Source organism: Notamacropus eugenii, chromosome 3 (assembly GCF_028372415.1).
Source record: "Notamacropus eugenii isolate mMacEug1 chromosome 3, mMacEug1.pri_v2, whole genome shotgun sequence".
NCBI lineage: Eukaryota > Metazoa > Chordata > Mammalia > Diprotodontia > Macropodidae > Notamacropus > Notamacropus eugenii.
Window position 1 is genome coordinate 425,005,166 of NC_092874.1, and position 24,178 is coordinate 425,029,343.

Here is a 24,178-nt window from a genome sequence, read left to right on the forward strand (position 1 = left end):
CCAGAGCTGAACACAGTACTCTGGATATTAGGGCATCCAGATGTTCAGCTATAGTACAGTACAATGGAACGTCATTCTAGACAATTCTATTAAAGTAGCCAAAGGTCACATCGATGACTTGGATTGCTGTGCCTTCCTCAGGACTTAATGAAAATGAAATTGGAAATATTTTGGAAAGTTTTGAAATTTGAAAACTATGAAGTGCCATACAAAATCATAGTCTGTCTTTTGGGCTGTGGGTCACTGCCATTAATATGATATATGAGAAATCAAACATCATACTAGCAACTTTTTAGGGAATGGAATTTGCAAGGATTTGACCTTATAGATCCTTAAATCAAAAAATGTCAGGATTTGAAGGGACCTAGAGGTCATCCACCCCAACTCAGAGGCATTGATGGGTACTGCAGGGTCTCCATAATGTCCTCTGCCTGAATCCCGCCAGCAATGCTCAAGTCATGTGAGAGGTTGTCCAGTTTATTACCGGACAGTCCTCAAAGTTAGAAGTTTCTTTCATATTCTGAGCTGAAGTCTGGTGGGTTGTAACTTCCACACGTCGGCCCTTGTTTCTCCCTCTCAAACACCAAAACTAAATCTACTGTCATATTCTTCTGAGTGCTGAAGAAGGCAACCTTAATGCTTCTCCAGGCTAAGCATTCCCAGTTCTTTCAGCTCTTCATCATATGAAGTAATTTCTAAATCGATCCTCATTGTCTGTTGCCCTAACTTTTGCAGCATGACTGAGTCACGAAGGGACGCGCGGGGTGATCACAGTAACAATCACAGAACAGGGCAGGAGTGGAGATTGCAAGCAGCTGCTGTAAAAGATGGAAGCCTGGGGGACATGGGATAAGTCAGACAGACAAACTCATCCAGCAGAGTCTGTAAAAGGTAGCATGGCATAGTACGTGGCAAGATGGACTTAGAGTCTGGAAATGCCAGGTTCAAATCCAGCCTCAGACATTTATTAGTGTGTAACTCTGGGCAAGTCATTTAGCTTCCCTTGACCCCAGTTTCCTCATCTGTAAAATGGGAATCATAATAGCACTTACTACACAAAGTTGTTCTGAATATTGGGGGTGGGAGGAATCAAGGCATGTGCCAGGCACTAGGCTAAGCACTTTATAGATACCTCATTTGAGCCTCACAGCAACCATATGAAGAAAGTGCTGTTATTATCCCCATTTTACAGTTAAGGAAACTGAGGCAAACCAGTGCAATGACTTGTCCAGGGTCACGCAGCTAGTAAGAGTCCCAGGTCTTCCTGACTCCAGTCCTAGCACCACTGCGCCATCTAGCTGCCTCAAATGAGATAACATGCAAAGCATTTCACAATACTTAAGAAATAGCGTAAATAATGTTTATATGTGTGTATTATATGTATCATGTGGATATATTATATATCGTATATATCTATATTAATATGTACATGGAATATTAGTAGATAAATGTTAGATATTATTTTATTTGTATTGATATCTCCTGTTTTCACATCTCTCCCTTTTAAAATGTAGCCTTAATTGCGCTTTACAATCTTTAAGGTACTTTAAATATTATGTTAATATATTAATATATGAATGTCCAATATGATTGTATTTGTATTGATATCTTTTATTTCTCGTCTTTACTATTTATTATACATCCTTACCCCAACTCCTTCCCGACAAACTAATCTTAATAAGAAAGAATAAACATGAAAAAAGGGAGAGGAAAAGGAGGTGAGCAAAACTAATCAACAATGAGTCCAGCGTGATAGTGTAAGCCAACTTCCCCACCTCTGTAATAAAGGGAGGGAAGTACACTTTCTTATCTCTTCTCTGGGACCAAGCTTGACCATTAGAATTACTTATTCCTGAGTTTGGGGGTAGGTTGAGGATCCATTTGTCTTCGCTTATTTCCTTTACATTGTTTCAGCAATTATGTTTACAATTCTCTTGGTTCTGCTTACTTTACTTTGTGTGATTCCATAGACATCTTCCCATGGTTCTCTGAAGTTCATTTCCTATAATACAATGATATTCTGCTGTATTCATGTTCCACGATTTATTTAGTCTTTCCTCAATCAATGGGCATTTTATTTTGTTTCCATTTCTTCATTACCACAAAAGGTACTGCTGTGAATTTTCTGGAAGAGAGGGATTCTTTCTATCTTTATTTTCCTTGAAGTATATGTCTCACATTTTAATCACCTTTTTTTAGCGTGATTCTAAATGGCTTTACAGACTGTATGAACCTATTCACAGTCTTACCAATGGTGTAACTGTGTGCCTTAGCCATTCTTTCCTTAGCCATTCCAATTTAAACTATCATCATATATTCATCATATTTGCCAGTTTGCAATATATGAGGTGGAAATGCAAGCCAATGCTAATATTCTAGCACTAAACTCTCAGCCTGAATCTCTGCTTCTCCAACTGGTTTCCCATTCATTTTAACCCTTGGATTTGAACACTCCGAAGAAACCCTTGTACCATCCCCCTTCCAGCATTTGCTAAATCATTGCATATGTCAACCCTTCCCTGAGTATGGTCAATCAGCAAGTGTTCATTTTGCATTTACTGTGTAACAGGAATTGTACTAGGCCTTGGCAATAGAAAAACAAAAATCGTACAGTCCCTGTCCTAGAGAAGTTTATGTTTTATCAGAATGGCAGCAGATATAAAAGAAATCCATATTAATGTGGGATAGGGAGCAGCACGACCAGCTGTGGGGATCAGGGGTTACAGGGATAACATGAAAACCCAAAGAGAAAGTGTAATTCCCTGTTTTAAATGCTGCAGAGAGATCAAGGATGAGGCTGAGAAAGGGCCATCTGATTTGGCCATTAAAAGATCATTACTAACTTTGGAGAGAGTAGTTTCAGTTGAGTATTTAGGTTAGAAGTCATGTTACCAAAAGTTAAGGTGTGAGAGGAGATAAAGTGTAAATAATGAGGTCAGTCGGAAATTAGGAAAGTCATAGTACAGTAGCTTGAGGTAATTTTTTTAAGAATAGAGGAGACTTGGGTGTGTTTGTAGACAACAAAAAGGAAGAGGTTAAAGATTAGAAATGGGAGGTAGTGAGGGGAGGGGAGTCTACCAGATCAAGGAGGCACCTATAGAGGGTTGACCTTGGTGAGGAGGAAGGCCAGCACTTCATCAAATACTATAATGAAAGAAGAGAAAATAAGGGATAATGGCAAAGGGTTTTGAGATATAGAAAAAGGGAGAAGAGGGAGCTTATGGTGAACAGCCTTGATTTTCTCGGTTAAGTACAAGGTAAATCTCTATTTTTGCAAGTGGAAGGAGAGGGGAATGCTATGGAAGGTCTGAGAAGAAAGGAAAAGGTTTGGAACAACCACTATAGGGAGTGTGATTGAAAATCATTTAGGAAAGAGTTAAAGGATTGCGTTGAGGTGGAGAGGTCCCAGTTGAGATTAAATAAGACAGTTCTGTAGTGGACCAGTAAGCATGGTTTAACTGCATGTGAGTGGTGGAGGAGGAAGATGGTGGGGAATAATCTGGACTGGGGTTGGACTAGACATGAATGTCAATAGGATGAGAGCGTAAGAAAGCAGAGACTGTAATATTAAACCGGTTAACTACTAAGTTGAGATTGGGAAGGACAGAGGGAACTGGAATCCTGGTGAGGGTAAAGGATAAGTTCAGAAAAAGTGAGGCATAATGCGAAATGAAATAATGGGAAGTTAGCATTGGGCAAACAAGATCAAGTTTGTCTTTGTACTTTTAAAAATGCAGTACCTCGGAGCGGAGTGGTCTGACTAGCACAGAATGACGGTATTACCCATCTTGATCGGCGTACTCTATCAGCGCAGCATACAATTATCACCTTAGGAGACAGAAGTATCATTTTTTAATTTTTTTATCATCATCATCGCTAACACGTAGCACCTACTGTGTGTCAAGTCCTGTACTAAGCACTTTTACAATTATTATCTCATTTGAGCCTCACACCGTAGCCCTGGGAGGTAGATGATATCATTATTCCCATTTTACCGATGAGGAAACTGAGGCAAAGAGGTAAAATGACTTGCCCAGGGTCATGAAGCTAGTGAGCATCTAAGGTCAGATTTTAATTCCTCGAGTGCTTTATTCACTGAGTCAACTTGCTGCCCCTAAAATCATAAGATTTCAACATAGAAAAGCAACTAGTCTAGCCCTCCCCTTTTACAGATAAACAGAGGCTATCGCAGTGATACAAACATTAGGTGGGAATCAGATTTAAGTCTTAGGACTAGAAATCCATTATCCTTTTCACTCATAACATGCTAAGAGGTCAGAGGTGACTTGACGTTACCCAGATGTTCACCAGACTCCTCCAACATTAGCTTAGGAATGGAAGCAGGAGCCAGACACGGAGAAAAATCAAGCCACAATGGCACTAAGGATTTCACCCCCCGATTCTCCCCCATACACAAAATCCCCCCTATTCGTGACCATTAAAAACGAATTCTAGGGAAGGAAGAGGAATGCTCCTTTTTCCCTTCTCTGTCACATCCTGGGTCTAGCTTCTCCTTTATTTGTGCATCTCTCTAAGCCAATGTTGAGGTAAGGCTTCTGGAGCAAGTTGAATGAGATGCCAGTGGGGGAACCTCTCTCTGTTCATGGAAGGAAACAGGCCCCATCCTGACCAGCCTCGCCTCCTCTTTCCCCTGAAGCTCATCAAGAAGAGCATTTTCAGGCTGATCTAGGGGGCTATAAAGAGATACTGAGCATCAGTCTTCCCTTGGCTATTTACTGAGAGCCAGCTTACTGCATGCTAGGTGCTTTGTTCACTTTTGTTAGATAGAGAAATCGCATAAAACATGAATCCTGTTCTTAAGGATCTTACAATCGAATTGGGAAAACAAACACACTTTAAAAATTAGTAGAAATATACATGGAAATACACGATATATCACATGAATGTCAGCATACAGTATTAAACTCAACAGGGTCAGAAATGACCATGGACTGACTCCACATAAGTAGGTAAGATCTGAGCTTGAAGGTTAACAGTGGACTGGTTAGGGAGGAGAGGACATCTCAGGTGAGGTCCTGAAGTGCTCAAGGACTAGCAAGTTGGAAATGAACAAGAAAAAGAAGCTAGCCTGGCCTGGTAGGACCGAGAGGGCAGGTAAGACTGGAAGAGGGAGTAGGAACCAGAGCCTAAGAAATATAAACTTTATGGAGGGCCATTGAGGCTTTTGGATCAGGAGAGTGAGCTTATCAGGTTGATGTTTAAGGAAAATTAATCTTTCAGGGGCATATAGGAGGAATGGGGAGTGGAGAGAGAGGCCCAAGGCAAAGATGTTAGTGAGAGAATATTGCACTGACTTAAAGAGTCGATAAAGGGGGGATAAAGAGACTAAGTAAATCAAATATAGGTGGGGAGAATTCTTTGTTAGCCCAATAATAACTGCTCTGTCTGGGAACAGAGGCAGGGTCACAACTCTCCTCCTCTAGCATGGCATGGAGTAGAGCAGGAATCCCATCTGAATGAAGTAGATTCAGGAGTTCTGAAGGAGCGAGCACAAGATCACTGGTGTCTGGTTAGTTGGCAGAGGGAGGCGAGGGTGAGGTCAGCTCTGTGCCAATCAGTAGCATATTTAGATCAGCTAGGGGCACGCACCTTCACCTGGCCATATGGGAGTTGCTAGTTTACAGCTGACATCAGTACCTCTTCCCTTCCCACAGGTACTTTCCCTTCCCCATCGGAGGCTTGTTTGCTATTGCCGGCTCTTTGAAGTGCCCGACCCGAATAAACCCCAAAAGCTTGGATTACACCAGCGAGAAATCTTCTTATTTAATGACCTCCTTGTGGTACGTAATTGAATTGTGGTGTATCTTCACATACACGAAGAACCTCTTCTGGAGTTGTCCTAGCACAAGCCATTTGTCATAGGTCTCAGGGCCCCTGATGACTCTCCTCCTTAGAGATCAGCACATCTGAAGATTCTTAACCTGAGGTCCACAGTCCCTCTGAGGGTCCACAAATAGAATTTAGAGGAGGTGGGGTCTGTGTACTTGGATAGGAAAAAACTCACATCACTATTTCACTAACCTCTAACTAGAGTTTAGCATTTTCTTCCATTATTTGAATGTAGGCAGGAAGCCACAGTGGTATTAGTAATACCTGTGTCTTTGTCACCAATAGAAATCACAGATGTTTTCATATCACATTAGTTATCTTGAAATATAGTTTATGCTTATCATTACCTCAAAATTACTATAATTAATAGAACTGTAACTAGATCACAGACTGTACTTCAATAGAATTAGTTTCATTTGCGATGTTCTGCGTTTTATTTTAATACACCTAATAACATTATTCTTAGAGGTGTGCCTGTAGACTGGCAAATTGTAAGTACTGTATTCATGGACAAAATGGTGCACAGTACCAAAAAAAGGTCAACCCCTGATCTGTTTCAGCTAGATTAGCAAGCAGTTTGAGGGTTGAGGAAGAGTGTTTCTATATGTACACATCTGAGTGGACAGAGAATTAAATTTTAGTGTTTGGCATTTCCAGCCGATGGGGCAGTGTCTATTTTTGCTGCAGAAGACATTTCTCCTTGATCCTCAGGTCCCCTTCTTATGAGAACACAATAATAGCCTTCCTGTTGATTGCTGCCCACTATAGTTAGTTTTGGGATTTGCTTTGGGGACCAGCTTTTAGCTTCTAGAAAGGACTATTCCCTTCTCCAGAATTAGACCCTACTCAGAACAGAGTAACTGATGAGCAGACAATGTTTTTGTATGTAGTTGACTATGAGGCCAGTTACAGAATGGAAGTTTCCTATTCTGTGTGGATTCAAGCATCATGGATCATGAGCTTAGAATAGTGGTTATCTTACATCTAGGTTTTGATTATGGAAGAGAAGGCAATAAAGTTTTACCTCTTTGCATTATTTCTATGTTTCACTTACTGATTTGCACCCCTTCCCCTTTGGTACTAAGTCCAGGGGAGTGTACTTCATTGCATTACTTTCTTAATAGGCTTTATCAAGCATGTAAATATAATAGTGCTTCCTGCATCCACCCTGAACTACAGGATTGTAATGAAGCCTGCAGTGACTCTCAGGAGACTCTGTCTCAGGTCCACAAAGCTGTAAGCTTTGCAGAGAACAAAAACCATCCAATGATTTGGAGCACAAAAGGGGTGTTTGTACAGATGAGATCAATCTCATGAGCAGGTGTTCAGAATCCTCTCCAATGTCAGCAAAGACTTCTCAGTGTGAGATACAGGGATTTAAAGGGCATCCAGGTGGAAGGGGAGGGCAAAGACTTATGGGAAGCATGTCCATTGGGGAGAGGAGAGAGAAACAGGGATAAAGAAGGCAAATGGGAGACAGAGAGAGAGAGAGAGAGAGAGAGAGAGCACACATTTCTCCTAACTGGAAGAGAAGATGGAAGGCATGGATTATCCTCGGGTTTTTCCCCATGTCAGTGTAACTAATGATATAATACATTTGCTCTCCTCAGGTCACCAAGATCTTTCAGAAAAAGAAGAATTCTGTGACATACAGTTTCCGCCAATCCTTTTCTCTTTATGGCATGCAGGTCCTCCTATTCGAGAATCAGTGTAAGTCTTTCTCTTCCTCCCCCATTTTCTCTCCTCATGAAGAGCCAGATGTCCTAAGAACATATCAGGGATGGGACATTGCTGCCATCTTAAAACATCTGAGTAGTTTTGATGTGGGAGAGTGATCAGATTTGATCCCCTTCACCCAACAGGGCACAATAGGAACAAAGCATGAAAGACACAGAAAGGCAAATTTAAGCCCAATGGAAGGAAAAACTTACTAATGATTAGTGGCTCCAATCAATCCACAAACTTTAACTAAACTCCTGCTCCATGTTGGGTACTGGGTGAGGCACTAGATATATAGTCAAAGATAAAGCCGTCCCTGCCGTCGGGGAGTCTACATGTGGAATGGCCTACCTTGGGAGATGATGAATTCCCCATCACTGGGTATCTATCTTGGAGGCTAGATGGCATCTTACTGGGAATTTGGTAGAAAAGATTCCTATCCACATGGGGTCCTTCTCAGCACTCACATTTTGTGGAAGCTTCTTTTTGGGAAACTGTCACTCTTCAAACTTTAGGATTGCTATGCCTTCCTTTCCCTCTGGTGGTACCCTTTCTGTCCCCCACCCCTAATCCCAGAAGTATACTCGGGGAAAGGCCACAGAATGTGATCTCCTGGATTAAACTCCCTGGGGAAATAGGGGACTACGAGGTGAAAATAACACCAATTTTATAGGCACATCTCTGTCTCAGTCTCCCTTTCTCTTATTAACTCTCCCTCTGCTTCCAACAGTCTCTGCCTCTTTCTTCTTCCTTCCTTCTCTCCCCTGTCCCTCTTCCCCACCTCCACCCTTAACTGTAAAGACAGTTGAATGATGGAGAGTCTTAGGAATCTAGAAGCTGAGCAAAAGGCATCAGAAAGGCTAGGAGACAAGCCAGGAGAGGCTGTTTGTGAGGCTTTAGACTATATAGCTCTCCTCTCTTTTCTGAAGTCTTGGGGTTGCCTGCTAAGCTGATTCTCTTTCTCCTGAGACCCATAGACTGGATTGGCCTAGGCTGGGCTCTGCTTCCTCTGCTCTCCCATGCTGGGACAGGGTCTGTGATTTAGGTGTTGCTAACCCAGTGTTCCAAAGTACTGCTGATGGGAACATGCTGACCTTGGGGCTGCAGCTGGGGTGGGGCTGAGGATTGTCTCATCCCAGATGGTGCTGCTAGATGAAGGGTCATTTGAGGCATGGCAGTAATGCTTTTAAAACAAACACCATTCATTCAGTATTGGTTTTGTCTTCTTAGAAGACTTTTGGCCCTTTTTGTATTTACAGGTTAGGGCATTCTGGGGCACCTAAGCAGCTCTTTTGGACACTACCTGACTAGTTGAGTTAGGAGAGTTGAGGCCTCTTGCCCTGGCTTCTTTCATCCTAGATCTGGAAACTCTCCGTCCTCTCTTCTGGAGACTTGGGCTTTCAGTGATTGCCTAGCCCTTCTATGCCTTATCTTAACCCTGGGGGAGTTTCTGTGCTGCCTGAATGAGGGCCTTTGGAGCCTTGTATAACTTGTCTTTGGGAAATAGGCGTGTGAGAGAAGACAGGGTACAGTTTGCTCTTGTCAAGGGCATGGAGGCAGCATGTCGGTGCTATCTGCTCATAGAGAGGACTTGGGCCTGTAAAGATGGGCATTTGGCATCTCAGAGGGCCTGTTGATTCATCTGACCCCCTCATGCCCAGTCCCCATGCTCACTCACCCAACAAGATCTGGCCTTGGACCTTCTCCAAGGAATATCTCCTGTGGTAATAATGTCAATGAACCCTCCAGTAGAAATGAGATCTATGCTAGAGTCATGGCTGTAACCCAGGACCACCCCCATCCCCCTCTAACTCCTAATCCCTGGTTTGCATGTCACCAAAGTCCTTGAGTGACTTTCCCCTCATCCCTGTTCCCAGAGTCAAGAAGACTCATCTTGAGTTCAAATCTGGCTTCAGATATTTCTAGCTGTGTAACCCTAGGCAAGCCACTAAATCCTGCTTGCCTCAGTTTCCCCAACTGTAAAATGGGGATAATATGTAGTAGCTACCTACCTCGAAGGATTGTTGTGAGAATCAAATAACATAAGTAAAAAAAAGGCAGGGGGTGGGATGGAGGGGACCTTAGCATAGTACCTGGTACACAGTAGGCACTACATAAATGTTTATTCTCTTCCCCTTTTCTTCCCCTTTCCTCTGTTCTGAGAAGGGGTCCACAAAAAATATTAAGAATTCTTGCCCTAGAGCAACACAGAATATGTCAGTTTCACCTTTAACTTAGCTAATGGTTCCTGCTATCATGTTCCCTGCCTTTTACAAGTTAAATATCTTAAGTTCATTAATTTTCCTCATGTGATGTTATTTATGGTTCTACATGGCAAAGGCAGTTTTGTGAGAATCGCCCAGGTGAAGCCCCAACAGGTGAGACACTGCAGCAGTTTGGTTTAATGCTCTCAGTGACAGGAAGGGTTAATTTTGTGTCTGATGGACATCGGCTTATTTCATATCCCTCTCTGGAATCATCTACCCTGAACCTTACCACAAAGTCATGGGTTTAGAGTTGGAACAAGATGTCGGAGATGAGGCTATCAAGTTCAGTCTTCTTACTGGAGAACTGAGAAAAGTGAAGCCAAGAGGAGTTGAAATGACTGACTTACCTGAGCTCATATAGGTAGTAAGTGTTGGAGCCAGAAAGACCCTGGGTTCAAACCCGGCCTCAAAGCCCAGGGCTGTGTCCACCATACCACCTAGCTGAGCACATTGGCCAAGTCTTGAGTTGTAAAGGTTCGTGTTCTGAACTGGGTGAAAACCAAGCCCTGAATTCAGGGAAGAAAAACTGACCAGAAACAAGCAAAACTGAAAACATTTCTTTCCCTTTCCAGATTATCCTAATGGCATCCGGCTCACATCTGCTGTCCCAGGAGCGGACATCAAAGTGTTGATAAATTTCAATGCACCCAATCCCCAAGACAGGAAGAAATTCACCGATGACTTGAGGGAATCGATCGCAGAAGTTCAGGAAATGGAAAAGCATAGGATAGAGTGTGAGTACAAAGGATCATACACAGTTTGAGTCTTGACTACAAAGTCATTGTCTGGCTCAGGGTCTAGATCAGTGAGGAACCTGTTGCCCTCTAGGTCCTTATGTGCTGCCTTTGATTGAGTCTAGGTTTTACAGAATAAATCCTTTTATTAAGGGGATTTGTTCTATGAAGTTTGGATTCAAGCAAAGGGCTACACTTGAGAACCTAGAGGACCACATGTGGCCTTGAGGCCAAAGGTTCCCCACCCCTGCTCTAGATTCTAGGGTGGACTCCACACATCATCAGGCCTTTCTGGCTCTGCAACTGGCAGAAATCTGATGGGAGAAGGGTTGGTGGAAATCCAGGGTCTGGCCCCCTTTCCATGGGAGCTGAGAACTGGCTGCTGGAGTGAAAGCAGAGTCTTCCCCCACCAGCTTCTTTTCAGCAGCGTTGGGTTAGTAATCACAATAGTGCTATTAAAGGAAAGCACTTTGAAATCTTAAATTGCTAGGCAAATGTCACTTATTATTATCACTATAATTTTTGTAAATAATGCCAGCAGTACCTTGAGCTCTCTCCAAGAGGCATATTACTCCTGGAATTACACCAACTTTGATGGCTCATCCTTCCCCATCTAGGGTGGTAGGAATCAGAGACAGACAGGGAGAGGCAAAAAAAAAGTCTTAAATAAATTGTCCATTAAGCTAGAGAAATGGCATGACAGATTGGGCACCAGGTCTTCTGAAGCCCAGACCTGCCCATTAAGTCAAACTTCTTCTCTTGAAGAGGGTACAGTCCCCCGCTCAGGGTTTCCAGCATTTCCCCAAAGGTTGGCTGAGTCATTTTCTGTCCTTCCAGTGGCCTCGTCCCACTAGGATACCCCTACATTCCAGTCTTGGTGAGCTCCCCTTCCCCCAGTGCTCCCAGACTTTACATGGGTAACCCTGAGAACATGCCTCGATTCTGTCTGTTTCAGCGGAGCTTGAGAAACAGAAAGGGGTCGTCCGGCCCAGCATGTCCCAGTGCTCCAGTCTGAAGAAAGAGCCTGGCAATGGGGCTCTGAGCCGAGCTTGCCTCGATGACAGCTACGCCACGGGTGAGGGCCTGAAACGCAGTGCCCTCAGCAGCTCGCTCCGAGACCTCTCAGAAGCGGGTAAGAGCCGGGCTTAGTTCTGCCTTCCTAGCGCAATGCATGCAAAACTCGGAAAAGAAAAAGCCCGACAGTTTGTGCATGCATTGTGCCCATGGAAAGAAACATGGCAGAGCCCCGGGCAGGGCAAGTGGGCAAGTTTTCTTAGCAGAACATTGTTTGGTTTTACTTTTTCCCCCCGTGAAAATTCAAATAGCTTTGACAAATACAAAACAGTTCTAGTTTTTGCTGTTTGTACTTTTGAAAAAGAAAGAAGACAGAACCCATTTTTAAGTGTCATCACAGAAGGGAAATTGGTCTAAGAATAAACTAGTTAGTTCTCCCATTTTAAAGTGGTTTTTTTTCCTTTAAGAATTTATAACATGGAGAGAGAGAGACAGCAAGAGAACAGGCCTCATTAGCAGCTATGTCCTGTGTATTTTGTGCTGAAGTTTTTACCTGTGTTTTACACTGATGAATGAAATTGAGTGAAGCCCTACTAAATTTTGCCTAGAACCTGACATCCCCTCATTCTTTCCTTCCCTCCCTCCCCCAGCAGAGGCACCTCGTGGTAGTCTCTCTCTAAATATGATATTCCTTCTTTCCCTTGGTTGCCTTTACCTTTGGCTTGAGTTGTTGATAGAGAACTCTAGCCTGATGATCAGGAAAAGTCCTGATTGCTCAGCACGCACGTTCTAAAATATCATTGCCCCTGAGGTGACTGAAATCCAGATGCCACCAAACTCAGCATTAGTAGCTAATAGAAAGGTGTTTTTTAAAAAAAGCCCAAAGCCCTCAGTGAAAAGAGCAATCTGTGCCTCTCCTCATTGCTTTGTTTTCCGTTTTTGTTTTTTGTTTTTTTGCTGCCAGCCATTAATACCCAGTGATGCCCACTGCCCAAATCTTTAGTGGGATGCTAGCACCAATGGGAGAGAGATGCTAGGGCCATGGTGGTAGAGATGAAGCAGCGAGGGGGAAAGACCAAGAACCAAACCATGTTAGCTGCCAGTGAATCCTAATGCCTGGCTTGTTTTTAACCACTGCACCTTAGCATAGCCATGATCCTCAAACGCCTGTGTTTCTGTGTCTGTTCAGTGGCTAGATGGCTTCTCTGTAGAGGCAGCAGGGAGGAGGTTCCAGTGGGGAGGCCACTTAGAGACTTCGTTGTCCAATGGGATGGATAGGTGTTGATGACAAATCTCTTTGCTGTGAACTTTCTGATGATTAGACCATATCTATTCCTTGATATCCCTATCTGCCTCACAGCCAAGAACACCGCAGGTTCACACCTGCTAATGTGAATTGGCCCTAGACTAGAGATAACTTTGTAGTCATCGACTGTTTATTTTAGGCCTAGAAGAGCTATCCCATCTCCAACCTGCTGGTAACAGTGGTATAGCACCCACCTGTAGACCACTGGGAAGGAGTCCTGATTTCACTCTTTCTTCCCTGTCTGATTTTTCCATCCCAGTCTCTCCAGTATTGCCACATAGCCATGCTCAGGCAGAAGGTTATGTGTCATCTGCAAGACAATTCCTTCTGCTCATGACATCATTCCATGTATCAGCAGCATATATCTTGCTCCTGGCATGCTCATTTCCAAACAGTTTTGGTTTTTTTTTTGGTTTTTGGTTTTTTCCACAGTTCAAAACTGAAATCCATTTACCACATAAATGGTTTAAGCAATGGATTTGTTAAACCCAACTAAACTTAATTGCAGGCTCTCTGCCCACCAAAGGCTTTATGGGTTGCTTCTGTTTGGTGCTGTGCAGTGTGAAAAACCAACCAACTCCCTCCCTGACTCCTGCCACCCTCTCCTGTTATTTGGCATAAACACCAAGGCTTCTGGTGGCTGGTTATGCTTGTGCTGCTGTCCAGGTCTTGTCATACTAATTAAGCTAAGAGTCAGCTTCAGGACCCCTGAGGCCCAGCTCTTTTCCCATGCTGGGAGAGTACCTCCCACCATAAGACCTTTGGACCCTGACCACAGTTCCTTTCCAGAACTGAGTAATAATACAAAGAAGTTTAGTCTGGGGCATCTCCAGCTTGTCAATACCCCCTGTCCTCACCCTCCTAGTAACCAAACCAGAGGTTCAGGGTGAACAAGTGACTCAGGTTAGTTCAGAAGTCAGAGCAATCAGTCATTTCTTCTCCTAGCTACCAGAGTTTGGGGTCAGAAGGGATGGATTTTGATTCCATCCAATAGGAGGGATTAAGACCAGGGTAATGACTTTTTCATTCTATCTTGGATTACAGTATTTGTGGAGAAAGTAATATTGGCACTACTTTATTATTTTTTTTATTAATAATAACAGTAATGCTATTTTAAGATCCTGAGTTGAAAGGAGACATTAATCTAGATCTAGAACCCTCTACAAGCCCTGAAGGAAAAACATGGAACCTCTTAAGATATTAATTCCAGTAACTTCTCTATTCCATTCACCATAAGAGAAGGGTAAAAGGCGAGGTCTAGGGTAGGTACACGTAGCCATTTAGATTTACTTGTGGGGGGAAGGTGAAGGGACATAAGGATTATAGCAGGGTGTCCAGGTGGAGATGGATTTTAAGTGTCCTATCATTTTGCCAAGAAGATGACTTCAAAGATACCTATTCCCCTGGAACCTTAAGTCTTCCAAGAAGTGAAGCACAGGTTTGAATGCTGTCCTAAGGAAGGAGGCCAAGATTATAAAATCACCAGGTAGGAAAGGAAGGTCCTCAGAGAAAGGGAGCATGTCATCTTCTTGTCCTCTGATGCCTCGCAGCCTTGCATGGGGTGTTAAATTCTCAGAAAAAAAAAATGTACTGAATTAGTATGAACAACTGGTGAGAAACTCTAAAAGGCTCTCCTGGCTAGGTGACTGACTATTCATCCCCAGAACTCAGCCAATGCTACCAAGACTGACTTTTTCAGAGTGTCCCAGAGCTAGAATGACTCAGAGTTCCACTTGTGCAAATAAAGCAAACATCTTTATTTCTCAAGGCTCCTCTGTCTAGACAAAATAGATCCTAGATTCCTAAATATAGAGCTATAAGAGACCTTAAAGGTTGTCTGATTTACCTCCTTCATTTTCTAGATGAGAAAACTGAGGTCAAGAAACAGAGACTGACCTCCCCAGGGTAGGAAGTAGCAGAGCCAGAATTAAAAGTCCTCTGACTTCTCAGTCATTACCAGCTAAAGTAGGTTGGCATCTGCCTTTCAAATTAGTGGCAATGCTGAAGAAATACAGGGTCACTGCTCTGAGGACTTTTATTCAGCCCAGAGAAGTGTTCTCCCATCTCTGCTTACAAAGCATGGGCAGTTAAGGGGTGAAGATGGCGACAGCTTCAACTTTCCCTTGGCCGAGGGGCAGTCAATCTCCTACATGGATTACTCCACCAGCTATAACTAAGGTCCATCCAGTTACAGAAGCCTTTTTTCCTGTTGCCAACCTTGAGGATGCTAAGAAAAATAGAAGCTAACCGAAAGCTTGGCTTCCATCCTTCCTGGAACATCTCTTTGCTCCATAGATGATGAACGTTATTTAAAGTCTTTGAGGACTTTTCAGACCTGCCATGTATTGCTAACAATCCTGAAAAACCTGTACAAGAAACGTGCATGAGTCCATGGGTTGCTCATCAGAGCAGACCTGGGGCTCCAGATATATGCCTGGGCTAAGGGAGACTTCCACTACCCACTCACTCACATCAGCTTACACAGGGCCATCAGAAGCACGGGGCTTAGAGGTTACTGCTGAACTCTGCAGTCTAATCAGTGTGCTGACCAATGAAGTGTTGAAAAGTGAGTCAAGGACTAGATTCCCCCAGGGGGACTGCTGGCCAATAATATGATGTCTGTATGACTCCAAGCCTTTCTTAAGCATTTATTGAGTACCTACTGTGTACCAGGCACCATAAGAAAGTATCTGTGGTCTTCCAGATGATTAGAAAACCTGGACACTGGTGTTACATCTGCATTCAGGTAGCAGGATAGGACATACATCAATGAGGGCCTGGTATGGAGTCAGGGACATTTTACTTCAAGTTGTGGACATCTATGTAGATTGAGCTCTGTGTACACATATGAACATCTGCGGATGGAGAGAGAAAGAGAGTACACATGTGGGTGGCTACCTAACTGAGGTATATATGTTTGCTTATGCATGTGCAGACATGTCTCAGTTTCTGCATACATATTGGTGTGCATGAATGTGTGTATATGTGTGCATATGTTTTCACTAGTTGACTTTGGAAAGTCTGCCTCAAAAACACCTCACCCATTAACCTACCTAACCACAGACTGGCACAAGGCTCAGAAAAATAAAGGAAAATCTAATCAATATGTTGAAGGAGACGAAGAAGAAACACCTAAGCTGCTGTGTCCCAAAAAGTCCTCATCGACATTGGAAGGGAAGGAAGATTCTTTGGAGGAGGAAAAAGGCTTCCATGATAACCTCCTAACTGCAGGCCTTGGTTTGTTTGTATAGTGGATGATGACCTACTCTTGCTTGTGTCATCACATGAGGAAAGCTACAGGGATCCTTTCTCTCCCTACAAAAACAGGCTTGTGAAGCTCATTCCTTCAGGAAAATTAAGAGTGCTTTCCTAACCCCTTTGGGACCCAGATGTAGGATACGGAGCAAGGTCTAAAAGGGCCCTTTAACCAAGAAGGCAGAGAGAAAGGTAACCTTTCTCATCTCCCAGACCTTATGTGGCTCAAACTGGCTTTTCTTTCAAATAGAAAGAAAAGTTTCTTTGAGGAGTCAGCCCTCCTGAGTTGCCTGTTTTCTTGACTCAGGTGCACCCTTTTGGGCCACAGTAGAGCTGGAGGTGGGCAAAGGGGGAAAGGGTGCATGTTTTTAAAACCTGCTGGTTTTTTCTCAGATGGTAAAAGGAGAGAATCCCCTCTCTCCTCTGTTAGGTTAGGATAGGACAAGATGGATGATTTTTCCTTAGGCTTTTTCTGACCTAAGGAAAAAAGTGCCAAGTTTCAACCTTCCTGTATCCTAGGTATCTTGTAGCTGTAAAAGGGGAAGATGCTAAGTAGGACATTTCACCCACTCCATTCTCTTGGTAAGAAGGAGCAGGGCCTTCCTTTTAGAGTCTTCTAGTTCTACCTTCCTGGGGTTCAGATTTGGGTAAAGTTGAGTCAGTATCCCAGTTTAGCTTCTTGAAGGTCTGTACCAGGCTCTGTCCAGCTGATCTAACCTAGAGGGATAGACATCATGAAACCGGGTGGAAAAGGGAAAGCTAAGAGCCCAGATGACCTTATGCAAAGGGAGGGATTTGTCCTGAGATTCCCCCTACAGATCCGTTTCAACAGCAACCTTTCCATTTTCTCATATGGACAACTCAGGCCACACAAAGTGACCTCTGCCCACCTTGCACAACCATGCACACACCACAGAGCCAAAGCAAAAGGGGACACTTGCAATTTTGGCTGGTCTAGAAGAATTCAAAAAGAAAAAAGATAAAATTAAGTTTAGTTTCCTCCTAACTATCCCCCCCTAAAAAGATATATGAAATCCACTGAGATTCAGTAGCTTCACAGAAATTGTTTTTTGCTTTTGTTTTTTAGTTTCCTAAAAAGCCTCACTTTTCCCCCACATCTCCTTATTGGTTCTTTCTTCCCATCTAATCTAGTACTTGGAAACACCTCAGTTGCCCAGAAACCCTTGAAAAAAGCAGATGTACCTGACATCTGGGGGAAGATGGTCTTTCCTTTTTTAGAATCTGGGCAGAATTGGATTCTCCCATTGGTGAAGGTGTCCCTCCTGCCCACTGTGCCCCATTCCCTGGAGAGACTGGAATTGGAGTGTAGGAGATGGTCTTTAAATTTGGGGCTATGTTTTGTTTTTGTTTATATGTGTGGTTTTTTTTGAAATACCTTTTTGCACCTGAATGGCTATTGCTTCTCCACTGAGCCTCCTCCTCCCCTTGGACCCAGATGTGGGCCACAGAGGCCTGCCGCTGGGAGCTTCCTGGAAGCTAAGCTTGTGGGTGCCCGCCCAGCCCCTCTGTAGTTGCGCTTAGAGGCTCCTGTAGCAGCGCCAGCTCAGGCCTAGAGAGGATATTGCTCAGCCAGGTCTTGTGTCCGGTCTCTAACCTATGGTATTGCATGTTCTGGGCAGGGAAGCGTGGGCGTCGCAGCAGTGCAGGATCGCTAGACAGCAATATGGAAGTAAGTAGGAAGCGCCTGATGTCTAGCTGGATGTGACGATGTGCGTTTTCCAACCTTTATTTTATATACATGTATTTTTTTTGCTCCTCTTCTTCTTATATATACATAAATATATATATATGTAAATGTACACACACATAGCCCTCTAACAACCTGCCTGCCTAAGATAAAGTGCATGCCTGGGCTCCTCACTCCGTCCTGGTACAAAACTTAAAAATACCAAGCGCCACTTACTGGCTCGTTTTTTATGAAACCCGGGTTGTTTTGGTTTTTGTGTTTTGGTTTCAGCTAACCCCGTCTCCTCTGTTCCCACAAGCATGGTTAATGAGCACCTGCCCCTTTGCCATCTCCCCTCCCCACTCTTCCTCTCCTGCCACAGCCCCAGCTCACTGGCTACTCCCTCTTTGTTCTTGCTACTTGGATGTTTTAGCTGACCTCTTGACTTCCATGCTCAACCATCTCCATCGCTTATTTTGGCGTTTAAACTGCTCAATGTCTGCAGTCATGACACCATGGAATTGCATAGCTAGGTTGTGGGAGGAGCTCAGCCAATGAGACAGATGAATTCAATGTGGATTTCATGAGATTTCATTCATCTTCAAATCATTTATATTTACTGTTCATGTCAACTTCAGCTTGCAGATCCTTTCTTACCCTTTTTTTGGTTTGTTTTGTTTTGGGTTGCATTAGGTAGGATAAAGTTTAAAACCTAGGTAATACCCTAAGCATAGCTTGTCCTGTGTCCCACCCACTCTAGCTGTTAAAAAACTTGAGAAGAGGTAGAGCCTCGAAAGCTGAACTGGAGCTAGCGGGCCAGTTAGGAGAGTACAAAAGACTTAGTGAAAAGAAGCGATTGTCAAGGGAAGGGGACCAGGCTGCAGGCAGCCTAGCCAGTCTATTTACCACACTAACCAGCAGCAGCCAGATAGTCCTGATAATGGTCAGCCCAAGACAGATTTGAGTTTTCCCATTTATAGTTTTCTTAACACCTGCTTGTCAGGAAAGGATTTCCCAAGTCAGCATTTTCTCTGCTCTTTACTTGGAAAGTTGCAGAAAACACTCCTCCACAGAGCAGTTCTACCTGGCAGAGTCACTCGTCCTACCAGTGGAACCCCTAGTTGTATTAGAGGAGGCATAGGTCAGAGCCTGGCCTCACCCAAACCTTACCCACTGTATATAGCCAGGCAGCTAAACTGAGGCTTGATGATCAGTTTGTTCATTTCAGTTTTTTTTTTTCATTCTGACATAAATACTTTGAGATCTTTTAATTTTTATTTCTATGAATTTCCTTTTTAGGGGTCCATCATTAGCAGTCCTCACATGCGCCGAAGAGCTACATCAACCCGAGAGTGCCCATCTCGCCCACACCAGACTATGCCCAACTCTTCTTCCATCCTAGGCTCCCTGTTTGGTAGTAAGAGAGGGAAGCCTCCTCCTCAGGCCCACCCACTCTCTGGCCCTTCACAGCCCCCTTCTCACCCACCAGTCATCTCCCATCAGCAACATGCTCCGCATTCGTCCACCGGGCACCACCAGGGCCCCTCTGAGGGACAGACACAGGCCCAGGTGCACACGCACCATACCCAGTACTGCCACATGCAGCAGAATCCGCCCCCCTACCACCACCACCACCACTACCACCCACCTCAGCACACTCAGCATGCACACCAGTACCACCATGTCCCCCATGGGGGTCATCCGCCCCACCCACCCTATGTGGCACATGCCCACACACCGCATGCCCACCCACCACTGCCCTCATCCCATGCTGGGCACTCCACCCACTCTGGGCACACAGTGCACCACCACGGACAGCAGTCTGCCCCTCCTCCTCCCACCAGCACGAAGCCCAAACACAGTGGCATCAGCACAATTGTCTAGACAGACCTGGGGGGGATGGGGAGGGGGTCTCAGACCCCCCCATTGACTGTAGCACCAAATGTCCTACACAGAGGCGCACCCAGTAGGCAGCCAGCAGCATATCAAAGCCAGGGTGATTGGTTTTCTTTTTTTTCCCCTTGGCCCTGGAATCAGACAATATGATTGAATCCCATAAGCTCACAAGGCTTGCATTTTAGGAAATGAAATTCCTTTCAATTTAACCTTGTTGGCCTGGGCTTCATTCACCTCCACCTTTGGGAGGACCTGCGTTTGGGCCAGTCTTTGCCATCATTGGCCTTGAAATGGTGCCACCTTCCAAGTAGATGTTAAACCGCCCCAAGCTCCCTTGCCCTCCTTGGTTTTACAGGCATATGAAAACCCAGCCTAGAAAAGAAGAAACACACACACACACACACACACACACACACACACACACACACACACCTTGTGGCATTCTTGCTCTAATTGACAATGGGCAAAAAATTAAGTAGACCTGATATGGTTGATGAAAGTACGTAAGTAAACTTTATATAATATAAATATATATAAATATATATATATATAAATATACATACACACTGTATAGGTAATGTTTGTGCGTGGAAAGCAAACTTTTCAGTCCACATAACTAGCAATATAGATTTTACAAGGAATTTCCACTTACTTGATAGACAGCACCATAGCTGAGTAGTATGTGAGAGAGTAGGCCAAAAACTTAAATGCTAGAAACAAATTTCAGATGTTTCAGTATTTTCAGAGAGAGAGAGAGAGAGAGAGAGAGAGAAAGTCCCCTGAGGACTTGCAAAGATCTCTAAGCAATCATTACTGAATGTGCCAAGTAACATAGCATCTAACTGTTTAAGTCCAGTATTGCTTTGTATAAATCCTTATTTTATTAACAATAATATCCTAAGTAACCAGTATTGTAATTGCTCTGGTATTTCAGGTAAGCAAACTAGTTAGGAAGCAGTAAACCCTACAGTAGCAACATGGGATGACCAGCTAAGCATTGGTTGTCTTTGAGTATTGGTTACAAAACTTCTTAGACACTTTAAAGGCTGTAATAACTGTGAATTTACATGATCCACATTTCTTTTGTATACATTTGATTTTTTTGGACCCAAAATTCCGAGTCATATGAGAGGTGCACATAAACATGGCAGAAATTTTCATCTCCAACATGAAAATGACAGACACTCATCCTCGCTTCCTTAACACCATAACTTAATCATTTTGTTCCCAATTGCATTGGGCGGAAGTCCCTCTAGAGCATTTCCAACAGGAACTGCTCTAAGACATTTATTTTAGAATTTAGCATTATAGGGTGGTGTTTTTATTTTAAAAAATAATAACAATAATTGTAATTCCATGTAGCCATGTGCTAGCAAAACACCTGTTTCATCATTGTGACCCATCCGACTTCTTAGCTGACAAGTACCCAGTACTCAGCAGGCTGAGTCTCCCCTGCCTCTCTCTCATAGTCTGGTTAGTTGCAAAAGCATCACATGAAATCAAGCTGTGCTCTTGTTGCTTCTGTGTTGTGATGACACCATCTGCTAACCCGTCCAAGATTCTGCACATCCAGATTTTATACTGAGTCAAACATGGCACCTACTTTGTAGTTTCAGCCTTTTGAGCCTCTGCAGCTGCAAGTTCTTTACACCTAAGCAGTAGAAACAAGAGATCTGCCCCCATTGCTCCAGCTAAAATGCAAGACCCCTTTAAAAAAAGAAAAGGAAAGGGGGGAGGATACGAAGTCCCTCTGTTGAGATGTGGGGAAAGCACGAAAGAGTTGGTGGCGGGGGCTGGTGCAGAGGCAACGCCAACGAGAAGAACAAAACCTTCTGGTTTGAAAAGCTCCTGGTTCCCGTCGCTTGGGTCATCATCAAGTGTGGGGGCATCTGTTGACTCCCCATCTTTTTCTTGATTCCTCACCCCTTTTGTCATGCCATTGCTATCACAAAATCAGCAAAACTGCAAACTGAGCACTTTGTTGTATTTGTCCTCTAGAAAGATTAACTGTCTAGAGCGTAGCCTTTAAAAAAAAATTAAATCTACCCATTTTTGTTTTTCTATGTGTGTAATACTTCTTTCTTTGATATCTTCTCCAAACTGCTCTTTTGTGAAAAGAGTGGTACACATGTCCTTTAGATTTAGTTTGGGCTGAGTTGGGAGGCTATTCGGTTGCCATTAACTGTTCCAAAATTGTCCCATTTACCTTAAAGTTGAACTTGTCCAAATTCCCTTGAGGCTCTCTGTTCTTGCAAGTGAAGGGATATTGTTATGATAAGGGAAATTAGAACTGTATTGCATGTCATCTAATGTTAATGGTGTGAGGCTACACTCTACATATTGTATATTTGCAAAATATATTGGTCTTTACTGTTGAAAATTAGTTGAAGTAAAGTGGTAACATTAAAATATGTAGGCTTTTCTTCATCCCGCTGTACCAGTGGTAGAGTCTAATTGTAATTTCTAGGTTGTTCCAGAAAAGATATGAAACTTTGGGTACAACATTGTTCTTTCTCAAGTGGCATTAGTGAAAAATAAATAAATAAATGAATGAAATGAATTCTGTCCTCCACCACTGTCCACTCCCCTTAACCAAAAGATACTTCTGCATCATGGTGCTGGGTCTGTCTTTGTTGTTTTGAGTTTTTTTTGTGGTCATTTGTATTCCTAAACTGTCGTGTGTTCTGAAGTTCTACCTACAAGGTATTGAGTCTAGACTTTGTGCTAGGGAGATAGATACCTGGGCCAGAAGATGATCCATTGAAAGCCTTAAGAGAAGAATTACCACTAACATGGGTTAAACAGTTGTCCTTCCCCTGAAGCTTTCACAATGAACTTTTTATCCTCCTGTTTCCAATTTTACCCAAGGCTTGGATCAACACAGTAGACAAACTTTGTGCTATCTGTGTTTTTCTAAGCCCGAGACTAGAAACATTTTCACAGGTATCATCATAGACTGAGAAGATCAGAGTTATGCCTCCTGTTTTTACTTTGGGAAGTAATGAATACCAACAAACTAGTTTCCCAAAAGTCACATAAGAGGTCTTTGGGACATCATTGCTTTTTTATAAAGTTACAATCCAACATGTCAGAATAAATCACAGATTAATAGCCATATGGAAACATCATCTGTCTTTGCCTTGAATGGGAAGATAGAAGGACATTGATGAGTTGGGCTGCAAAAGAGAATTAAATGTTCTCCTTGAGGCTGAGATGGCTGTTGGGATGGTTCTAGTCATGCTAGTTGAAGAAGTCGAGTCAGGACACACTAGTAACATTTTTCAAACCCCACAAATTGGTGCGATCATATAATCAATAACATCATGGCAAGACCCTTAAGGAAAACAGCTGGTAACAACAACAACAAAATCTTTTCTGGGACAACAATCAAATAATGTATTTGTATTTTTTTAAGTTTATGAATGAAATGTACATCAGTGTAAAAAATAAAGTTCGTCCTAATATAATGTACGTCTTGCTAAAAAGTAATCAGATTTCCAGTGTAGAGTTTTTTCCATCATCAACTGCATGCAACAGAAGCCTCTTATTTCTCATTAAAATGAGCTAAAAAGACAGTTGGCAAATATTTAAACAATGACTCTCTACATGTTGACTTGCCGTTCCATATGAAACTGTGTTTTCTACAGTTAAGCATGCTGTTTTCGTTGTAAAATACCATCGCCCTTCCTGCCTGAAAAATGAGTAATTGTATATATATTAACAACAGTAACAAAGGAACCAATTGTAAGATTACTTTGAGTGAAATGGGGTGGTGAAAATGGGACCAAGTAGGAGGAATAGATAATTCTCTCAACTTGTATATAGTGTGTAAATTAGTATTACTCTTAAGTCTGCATTCTTTCACTTTGAGGTTACATACAGTACCTATCTCCTCTTAAGAACCATAATTCAGCTTTGAACCGTATTAAAAATTGTTAGAGTTAGATCTTGAGTGCAGACTGTTTAAAGACTTCCAAGACCATCCTGCTCAGAAGAAGCTTCTGCTTTATTGAGGCCCAGTACCCATTCATTGACTGTGTAACTCTGGAGAGGAAAGGAGTGCTTTCGTTTTAATATGCATTCTGTCTGTAAGTAGTAACAGACCCTATCAGTGTAAAACTATAACTGTGATCATGTGAAGAAATCAAATAAATCATTTAAAACTCTTTGTTTCTTAATTTTTCTGAAACATCTAGGAATTCAGTTATTAGCTAGAGAAAGAAAGATATCTATATTCTCTTTAGCTGAGTACTCATTGAAAACATTTAATTGATCTTGGTCACTTTTGGGGGTACTACCGAAAGGGGTTGAGATTCATGACAAACTAAATTTGTGAGTCACTCATGGCTGACAATTATGTTGGCTACATGAAAGGCAATAGGAGAATACAGATGGGCCAATATTTGATTGTAAATATCCTTCAACCTTGTTAACCTGCAGAGAAGCATTA

General features: G+C 42.9%; 1 protein-coding gene across 10 annotated transcripts in view; it reads left to right on the forward strand.

The window, feature by feature from the left end:
- IQSEC1 (IQ motif and Sec7 domain ArfGEF 1) overlaps positions 1-23,894 on the forward strand; it is a 778,715-nt gene extending 754,821 nt beyond the window's left edge. For 9 of the 10 annotated variants that reach the window (XM_072598258.1, XM_072598257.1, XM_072598259.1 and 6 more), the window contains 6 exons: positions 5,676-5,801; positions 7,461-7,560; positions 10,409-10,570; positions 11,526-11,702; positions 17,786-17,835; positions 19,132-23,894. In XM_072598258.1, the coding sequence (XP_072454359.1) occupies positions 5,676-5,801; positions 7,461-7,560; positions 10,409-10,570; positions 11,526-11,702; positions 17,786-17,835; positions 19,132-19,716 (1,200 nt within the window). In that variant the 3' untranslated portion in view covers positions 19,717-23,894. The remainder of the gene's footprint in view (positions 1-5,675; positions 5,802-7,460; positions 7,561-10,408; positions 10,571-11,525; positions 11,703-17,785; positions 17,836-19,131) is intronic. The other variant, XM_072598264.1, reaches the window with a different exon arrangement.
- Positions 23,895-24,178: the final 284 nt, after the last annotated feature.